Below are 10,534 nucleotides of genomic sequence, written 5' to 3' on the forward strand. Positions count from 1 at the left end.
TTTTCTCAATATTTAATTGCCCTTGTATATAAAGCTCTCTCTCTCACACACATGAGTGCCTTTGAATTTGTTTCTCGAGTCCACCCAGACTAACACAAGAGAAATGCAGTCAGAACGCACCCTAACAGTGAAGGTGAGACTTCTTAGACTTGCTTACTTTGAAAGAGTTCTTAAGAAAAGATTGGAGTTTCCTAGGATTTCATCTTGCTCGGATCCACAATCCATGCCCATGCAAGCAGCAGTTAAGAGATCAAACAGTGCAGTGCACTGGGTAAATCTGCTGCACAAGACCCTTCTCCAGTGTTGAAAAGCAAGGATTTTACTTTATGGCCCAAGGTGTGCCTGACACAAGTCGTAGTGTTTTCAGTGGCTTCATATGCATGTGACAGTTGGACATTGAATAAGGAAGACTGGAGAAAAAGTGATGCCTTTGAATTATGGCGCTGATGAGGATATTGCCAAACAACGAACAGATCTGTCATGGAACGAGGATAGCCAGAATGTTCCTCAAAGGGAAGGATGGCTACACTTGGTCTCCCTTACTTCAGACCTGTTACTAGGAGAAACCAATCCCAGAAAAGGAGACATGGTGCTTGGTCAAGCAGCAGGGCAGCTGCCGCGGTCCAGCTGCAGCAGGTTTGGGTGCCCCGCTAGGTGGGTAAGGCTTCAACGAGGGGGAGACAGAAATCACACAACTCAAAGTTTGCGGTGACTGTTCCAATTTTATTCATGCAAAGCTTCAACTTATATATTCTTTTTCTTGACTTAAAGCTTATGGTCTGAGATCATACATTAGGAAATTCTCAGGCCACAAGACCGTAAAAAGTTACATCAATCACATCATGATTCTTCGTTAAAAATTAGTACATCTTGAAACTAAAACTTTCTCAACTATAAGGGTGATAGACATAAACCTTCTAACAACAACTGAGCACACTTCGTCCAACTAGGGTGCATTGTTCTAACTATGAAATCAATAAAGCATCAATACATTTCATTATCAAAAATTACTTGACAGGCTTTGGCTGTTCTTTCTTAGGCTGTTCCTCTAGGGCTTTCATTTCTTGTTCTTTCTTTTCCACTAAGTTCCCATAAATTAAACTCCCAAAAGTCTTTCTGTACCAAGGTATGAGTTGCCTCACAATAGATAGCTTTGCTTCAGCGGACTTCAAACATCACGGAGGCCCTCTTCTTGCTAACCATTCCACAAAACTTAAGCAACTAAAAGGAAATTACACACCTTCTTTGTTAACTATTCTTATGCCATTTTCATTGTAAGCCCTCGTATAAGGTAAATCAGGGCCAGGAACTCTATTTCTCTTTGGGTTATTTCCTGGAGGGGGATGCCGTATTCTGCCCCCTATGCGGTAACCAAGATAAGGAAAGAAAAAAACCGTGGGAAGAGGATAATAAACTTTTTTTTTAGAATCTTGCCCAAAAGCACTCCAAATAATTATGGCAAGGCCAATTAAACAAGTCCAAATACATATCGAGAGCGGGTTTGGGCAGCCATCTCCCACCGCCCTGAAGCCGGGCCAGACGTCGTTCGACTCTGTCTTCGACGTCACGTGGCAGGACTGGTCTCCTCAGGCAGCAAACCAGAGGAATACTCTGAACAAGCCACACAGTGGCTGCAACAGTGGGCTCAAACTTAAGAACAATCTTGAGGCCAATGCAGGACTGGGCAGTCTTTCACTCTGTTCCACATAGGATCACTATGAGTCAGAACGTGCTCGGTGGCATCGAACCCTAGTAACCACAGCCTGCTCAACAGAAAGGCACCCGATGATCAACAAGGGATGTGTGCAGTGGGCTTTGGGTCATAGCAACAGTTAAGCACCAGGTTACTCAAGGAAAGATTGGTGGTTGGAAAGATCGACATCAAAAGGATCACTAGCAAACCCTATGGTGCACAGATCTACTCTGAAACATATGGTATTCCCTGAGGCAGGCTCTAAGGAGACTGGTTTGTTTTTCTGCTGTGGGTTCAGGAGGAGAAATAATAGTGCAAGATAGATAGATGATAGGTAGATTTTTACTTTGTAAAGTTCTATATTTTTGCCAAATGTGAAACTAAATTCATTGTTTTCAAACTTATGCAGTAGCTTTATTAATAAATCATGAAACTGGATTTGTTTTTCCTACAGTGAATTTTCCAAAAATTCTCCATCCCGTCCCCCCCCCCCAACATTTTCTAGAGCTAGTAACTTAGGGCAATGGCACAATGAAAGAAGGTGGATTATTGTTATAGTGATACTTCAGTTGTTGAACTCAGTTCTACATTTGTGTTCAAACATTTCAAGAACTGAACAAAATTTTCCCATTAGAAACAAGAGAACACCAAATCATTGATTGTGAAGCACCAAAATTATACTTAGGGATGCATTTTTCCAGGGCTGTATATCCCTATGGAGGCTTTTAGCCTTCTCACATATCACTGTCACGGATATACTATCACTACCGAGTTGTTTCCTATTTACCGGTACCTGGATCAGAACTGTTTGACCTCTTCAATGGACTGGGTTCTTTGTTTCATGGTTAGCAATTCCACAACTTGTACTATATTAGCTCCTTTAACCACCTCCTCCTTCCCCCAGCCGTTGATCATTTCAATTTAGCCAGCTTGTATTCAGCCACTAAATCAGACGAATAGCGACCTCAATCACATTTCGCGGTGATTTCTTTCTTTAGTGATTTCGTGGTTCTCCCAGTTTTCCTCTTAGCTTTACTGTGGGATCTCTAACTTTCTCCGGAGCCATGGTTATGACGTGTTACCCAAAAGAAGCCCAATGATGCGTGTTTTAACGCACTAATACAAGCACTCTCTGTTGTCCGAGCCAGAGTGATCCTTCGACTGAAGTGTTGCCCTTTGGGTGGGTAGAGGTTTTCTCAACTTGGACTTTTGGTTCAACTATTGAGTAAAATTATAGACACTAAGCATATCATTTTCAAACTGCTGTTCAAGTCATGCACAGTTCAAACTTGGAATTGTTTCACATCCGAAGTGTCGTTTTATTTCACACAGGAACATCAGTATTTAGGAATGCCCGAAGTTCAACCTTAAAATATACACTAAAACTCATTTACAAAATATGCTAGCAGTGCTTGCCCTTTAAGGTAGAATCAGACAAACAACGAATGTTTAAAAAACTGGGTAAGAAACTTAATTCGACATTTTAGAAAGAAAAAAACAGCAACAGTACAAATGGCCAATCAGCACATGAAGAGATGCTCAACGCAATTAGTCATCAGGCAGATGGTCATCAAAGTCACAATGAGGTACTGTTTCAAACCAACTAGGATGGCATTATCTAACATAAAACAAACCTGGAAATAATACGGCCTGTGAGGATGTGGAGAAATCAAAGAGGTCCATCCTTGCTGTCAGAACATCCAAATCGCTCAGCTACTGTGAATTAGCTTAGAATTAGCATATGGCACTCCCTACCCCACCACCACATTTCACTTTAGATATATCCCCGAAACAAAAGGAAACAGGTTCTCAAGCAAGTATGTGTATGCTTGTGTTCATAGCAGCCCCATTCCCATAGCTGTATGGTAGAAACAGTCCAACCCCATGAATGAATGAACGGACAAATCATCAGCTACAGATAAAATTCATATGATTTGCACCATTGAAAAATGGATTACTGACATGTGCTACTATGTGGATAAACCTCGAGAACAATATGTTAATTGAGAGAAATGAGACACAAAAGGGCACAAATGGAAAGATTTATATTTTATATCAGAACAGTAAGGTTTATGGAGATAGAAAGTAGACAGGTGAGTACTAAGGACAAGGGGAGGGGAAAATGGGTTTCTTTTCATAGTGATAAAAATGCTCTGAAATGAAATAAAGGTGGCGGTTAGACAATGCTGTGAATTTACAAAGTGCAAACAAACTGTTCCGTTAAAAAACTAATTTTTTGTTATGTGAATTTCATTTTATAAAATGATATAAAATAAGTTATATTATCATACTCACCCCTTACTTACGGATATGGTAGGTCCCCAAGACTAACCTGTTGAGAAAAAAAATGGCATTATGTGAAAATGGAGGATGACCACATCAGATCACAAACTGTAGGATGATTTTATCACTGGATAACTGCCAAATGATATTGTAACATAACTGCCAAGCAACTGAGAAGCACGGGTCAGCCAACTTGACACCTAACTTTACCCATCACAGTCAGAGTTACTCTCACCTTGCACTTCAGTGTTTCTTACCGCTAGATATTTGTCATTATTCACAACATAGTCAAATAGTAGGGGTTTTTTTTGCCCTGATATGTTTTGAAATGTCAGATAATGAGATAGATGATAAGTGTATTTTTATTTGTGTTGTACTAAACACAAAGAAGCAAAAATCAAGAAATCAAACGACGTATTGTGTTGGACAACTCTGCTGTGTAAAACCAAAAATCCAATCTACTGCCATCGAGCCGATTTTGATTTCTAGCAATCCTTACATTTTTACTAGAATAGATAGTTTCGTCTTTCTTCCTTGGGTAATTGGTAGATTCAAAGCATGGACCATATAGTCATCAGCTAAATACTTGGTCCACTATGGCACCAGGGCTTGTAAGACTTATTTAAAGTGCTACAGAGCAAAGATGGTAACTTTGAGGGCTAAGGACCCAAGCCATGGTATTTAAAATCATGTCTCACGCATGTGAAAGCTGGGAGACCGAGAAGAATTGATATTTTGGAGTTATGGTGTTGGCAGAGGACATTGGAAATGCCATGGTCAGCCAGGAGAACAAACAAATCTTGCTTGGAGGAAGTAGAGTCAGAGTGCTCCCTAGAAGTGAGGCTGCAGAGACTTTGCCCGACATACTTTGGGTGTGTTATCAAGAAGCACCAAACCCTGGAAAAGGACACCGTGATCGGCAAAGTAGAATGGTGCGATAGTTTATTGTGCCCGCCTGGCCGATAAACACAAGTAGGATTAACTGAAGGACAGAGGGATAAATGGCTCGGTGAGCCTCGCCTTGCTTGTTCTGTGTCTCAATTTAAAGGGGTACACTACCTGTGGGATGCCTAGCCTATGGACTGTGTCGCTGTAAGTTGAGGTCCCATTAAGCCCACACGATTGGAATGTTCAACTCTGGAGCTGGGGACTGACAGTTGATGACAGTTGGGGACCTGCCTTGCTGTTTGCTGCCTGGATATATATAGCCCAACTCTCTCAACAGAAAGGGACTGGCAACTGGCAGCTCTCAAGCCTTAAAGGACTGCCAGTGTCTCACTGCTTTATAATTTAACTGTTAATTTCTTGTACTATCTATCTGTATGTAATTTAACGGTTCATTTCTTGTATTATATATCTATCTTTATAAATATATTTATATATAATTACTAGCAATCTGGTTTGTCTCTCTAGAGAACCCTGTCCAACCCAAATGGTTATCAAAGAAAAGGGAGACCCCCAGCAGGATGGATGGTACAGTGGCTATAGCAGTGAGCTCAATAAAACAACAATTGTGGGGGTGGTGCAGGATGAAACAGTGTTTTATTCTGTTGTGCACAGTGTTTCTATAAGTTGGAGCTGACCTGACAGCAGCTAACAACACAAGATTGAAATCATTTATAGAAATCATTTAACTCTATAATTGCATTAGTGTGGAAGTTACATAATCTGTTGTCAATTTGAGAGGATTAAGAGCAAAGGGGTAGAGTTTAGCCTGTCAATCAGGTCGTATCTTGATGACCTTATTTGGAAGTGCTAAGGATATAAATATCTCACCAGAAGCAGGGCACATGGGCACTCCCTGTGAGACATGCTGTTGACAAGACACATGGAGAGAGGCTGATGCAGCCAGAGCCTGGAGCTGGATGGGTCACATGGAGACCAATCCCATTGTGGAGATGCTTGTACTACCACTGGATCCATAAGACTTCCCACCCACTGGCCTGTGATCTTCCTACTTTGGGCATCATTGCATGTGTTTCATGAGTCTGAAGAGGACTTGTAGATTGGTATCAGACATATGGGCTAACATTGGACTTATGGACTTGATCTGGACTGGGCTGGGATGTTTTCTTAACATTCAATTGCCCTTGTATCTAAAGCTCTGTCTTATACACATATGAGTGTCTCTGGATTTATTTCTCTAGTCATGCCAGACTAACACCATTAGGAATGATCATATCCTCACTTTGAAGGATCTGACAAACTTACTAATAATAATTTAACGAGACTCATGGAATTGATGAAATATCAATTGAAATGCTTCTACAAACTGATGAAGCACTGGAAGGATTCATTTGTCTATGCCAGGAAATTTGGAAGACAGCTGCTCAACCAACTGACTGGAAGAAATCATATTTGTACCCAGTCCAAAGAACAGTGACTCAAGAGAATGCTCAAATTATAGAACAATATGACTCATATTGCATGCAAGTAAAATTTTGTTAAAGATCATCCAACAATGATTGCAGCAGTACATTCGCAGGGAGCTGCTAGAGGTTCAGGCTGGATTCAGAAGAGGACATGGAACAAGGGATATCATTGCTGATGTCAGATGGATCTTGGATGAAAGCAAAGAATATCAGGAAGATATTTATTTGGGATCCATTGGCTATGCAAAGGCATCCGACTGTGTGGATAATAACAAACTATGGATAACCTTGAGAAGACTGGGAATTTCAGAACACGTCCTGTGCTTATGCAGAACTTGTACATAGATCAATAGGCAGTTGTTCAAACAGAACAAGCGGATACTGTGTAGCTTAAATCAGGGAAGGCATCTGACAGGGTTGTAGCCTCTCACCATACTTATTCAATCTGTGTGCTGAGAAAATAATCAGAGAATCTGAATTATATAAAGAAGAATGTAGTATCAAGTTTACAAGAAGGTTTATTAACCATTTGATATGCAGATGACACAAGCTTGCTTGTTGAAAGTGAGGACTTGAAGCCCTTGCTGCCATCAGTAAGAATTACAACTCAATGTAAAGACTAAAATCCTCACAACTGGACCAATAGATAATATCAAGATAAATGAAGAAAAGGTTGAAGTTGTCAACAATTTTGTCTTGCTTGGATCCACAATCAATGTTCATAAAAACAGCAGTCAAGAGATCAAAAGACAAGTTGCATTAGGTAAATGTGCTGCGCAAGAATTTTTTAAAGTGTTGAAAAACAGAGATATTACTTTGAGGACCAGTATGATCCTCACTCAAGCCATGGTATTTTCCGTTGCCTCAAATGTATTTGAAAGTTGGACATTGAATAAAGAAGACCGAAGAAGAATTAATTCATTAGAATTTTGTCCTGGAGGAGAACATTGAATGCACCAAGGACTGCTAAAAGGACAAACCAATTTGTCTTGGAAGAGGTATGGCAAAAGCGTACCTTAGATGCAAGGATAACAAGACTTTGTCCCATGTACTTTGGACATGTTGCCAGGAGATACCCATCTCTGTAGAAGGTCATCATGTTTGGTAAAGTAGAGGGGCAAGGAAGGAGTGAAGTCCCTTCAAGGAAATGAATGCACACCGTGGCTGAAACTGTGGTGGGCTCAAGAACAGGATAAATTGTGGGGATGGTGAAAGACTGGGCAGTGTTTCTTTCAGTTGTGTATGCAGTCGCCATGGTTTGAAAGCGACTCCCTGGCACTTAACAATAATTCAGCCATTACGGAGCCCTGGGGACATAATGGCACATGCGTGGGGCTGGTAACTGTAAAGCCAGCAGTTCATCCTCATCAGGTGCTCTGCAGTCAAAACCCAGGCTCACTGCTCCAATAATGATCTGCCGTCTCATAAAACTCAATGGGACTGTTCTACACTGTCCTGTAGTGTCACCACGAGGAAGAAACGACTCAATGGCCATGGGTTTTTAGGGGAATTCAATCTTTGGAAGTTTCTAGGTAGTGCAATTAGTTAACTCAATTAACTGCTAACCAAAAGGTTGGAGGTACGAATTCACCTAGAAGTAAATCAGTACATGCTCTGATGATTTGCCTCCAAAAACTCAAATATTGAAAACCCAGTGGAACACTGGCCTACTCTGGCACAAAGAGTTGTGCATGGACAAGGGCAACTGATCTTCTCAATGAGTCCTGTCCAAGTGCCTAGCATTACAATGCATTCTCTCAATCCATCCTTATGTCACCCTTATGAAATGCGTCTTTTGCTATCCTAGAGTTTCACAGGACAAAGCAAATATATAAAATAAGTGACTACAAAGCTAACTTGAGAAATTCCAGGCTCAGACCAGGACTGTCTCCTCCAAAACAGGGCTTTCTGGTGTTGCTAAGGGTTGGGATCTAGTCATCGGCAATATTGTAGCCATCCTTCTTAAACATCTTATCTCTCCCATGCCTTCCTTCCAGAAACAACTGAACATTAACCATGTAGCTATCCTCCTCCTGCTCCTCCTCTCCCGATGAGCAGTGTGTCTTGGGCTCAGTGACGATGGTTCAAGATGAAGCAGCACAAGCTGGGCTTAGCCTCAGCCAACCCTAAACCTTATTAAATTTCCTGTAGTCAACCCACAGTAGCTGTCATCAGGAGCTGCTTAGCTTGTTTGCTGGAGGAGAAACACGATGCTGACTGTCCTCAGCTTTTCCTGGACACCTGGACACCACAGCCTTCCATTTTTACTTTTGGGCTCCAAGCTGGCCTGTTGCCCATGTGGACTAGATCCATTGGTTTGAGAAAAATTTGAATTCCAGGCAAGCATATGGCCAAGGTAACAGGAGAGCCAAGAGCTGCATATCTTCTGCTTATTTCCTTGGATCAATAGTATTTATGTAATTAATGAGATGGGAATTATTACCCTCACTTCAAAGATTTCAATGGAGACACAGTAAGGTTGCATCAATTGCCCAAGATCATGAGGCTAGTCTGGGTAGAGCTGGCATGCACACTTACCATCAGGCTGCAAAGTCCATGTGGCCAAAGATGACCCCTCACTGCCCTCTCCACAGGTGATTAATGTGAATCACTGGGCAGTTATAAGGTTTCCACACAGCAATGGGGTATCAGAATTAAATCAATTACCTGTCTCCTATAAGATGCCAAACCACGATTCCCAAATCTGTTATAGCTCTGAGCATGAACGTGAAAGTCCGCCAACCCCACAACCACGCTCTCAGAGTCTGGCTCATCATGACCACTCTAAAATCCTGAGGGAATTGGTTTATTACTTGCTCAACAATATCAAGTAACTACTCATGCCAGGTCCTGGGCTTCAGGCTGGGCTTTCAAAGGCGAAGCAGAATGTCCCTGCCTTCAGTGTTTTAGGGTCTCTACAGAAGGGGGAAAACTTGTATCCCATAAATAATTGAATGCATTGATAGCAGCATAGCATTATTCCCTGCCAGGATCAAAGCCCTTTGAGGGCAGGGACTATTTCTGAAATTGACATGGAATCCTCAGATTGTCCCAGTGATTGGCAGTAAATGTTTGTCATTGTAGGAAGTCAGGGAAGGTGGGAAAGAAGAAAGGGAGAAAGATGGCAGATTGAAGGGAAGGAAGAATGTTGGAGATAGTGGAGGAAGAAGGATACTGAAGAGCAAACCCAGGAAAGATGACCAAATCTGTCTTGGGACATCTGAAGTGAAACAGGGAAAGGAAGTGAAAGAGAAGAAGAAGAGAAAGAGTCCCCGGGTGGTATATATATTTGTGTGTGTATGTATAATATATATAAAATATATATAAATTTGCACATATACTTAACATGGTCAGCTGATACTGGAGGCACCTCAGAAGGCTTGTGAATCAACTTCCAAAATCTCAGCCATTGATAACCACTTTTACTCTGACACAAACAGGGCCACCATGAGTCGGAATCAACTCTATGGCACCGAGTTTCTTTAAGGTTCAAAGAAGAAGATGAGCCCCTAGCACAGGATGGAGCCTGAGTGCACACTCACCATTGTAGTTATATACAGGAACGCACAGTGAAGCATTCTGAACTTGATCCGGTGCTTTAGGACAGCAGAGACATCTGCAGTGAGGAAATGCTTGAAGACAGCCAATACCAAAATCCCCAGGAGAAGAAGGGGCAGCAGCAGAAGTGGCACCAACAACAGGACCATGCTGAAGCCAAGAGCCACTGCTATCTGGAGAACCAACCAGCCCAGGAACTTGACCTCCTTATACGGGTTACCTCTTTCCTTATAACCTCTTCCTAGCTGTCTCTGACTCGGTGACCTAGCTGGGTTTCCTGAGGTATTGTAAACACCTTTGTACCTGTGAGAATTTAAAGATTCTGCTTTATCCTAGGATGCAGGGACCAAGGGAATACATGTGGTCATTGTGGAGAAGCTTAGGGGATGAGTTGTCCAAAGGCTCACAGGGGCAGAAGTCAAGCTCAAGTGGCCAGAGAGGGACCTCGGGTTATACAGGCTTCTGCAACCTGATGCTTCAGTTGTAAAATAAGACACAGTCAGCTTCCTTCACCAAAATCTTTTGTTCATGGATAGAACCATGTCGACCCCCTCTCATGGACACATCCTGCACACAGGAGTGAAATATGAGAGGTTTAAAATCTGGAAAGGTGTGTGGCAGGGCTGTA

General features: G+C 41.9%; 1 protein-coding gene across 1 annotated transcript in view; it reads right to left on the bottom strand.

Moving 5' to 3' along the window:
- AADACL4 (arylacetamide deacetylase like 4) overlaps positions 1-10,055 on the bottom strand; it is a 30,235-nt gene extending 20,180 nt beyond the window's left edge. The window contains 1 exon segment of the mRNA XM_075560625.1: positions 9,891-10,055. Coding sequence (XP_075416740.1) covers positions 9,891-10,055 — 165 coding nt within the window.
- Between the last annotated feature and the right edge of the window lie 479 nt (positions 10,056-10,534).

This window comes from Tenrec ecaudatus, chromosome 1, assembly GCF_050624435.1.
Source record: "Tenrec ecaudatus isolate mTenEca1 chromosome 1, mTenEca1.hap1, whole genome shotgun sequence".
Classification (NCBI taxonomy): domain Eukaryota; kingdom Metazoa; phylum Chordata; class Mammalia; order Afrosoricida; family Tenrecidae; genus Tenrec; species Tenrec ecaudatus.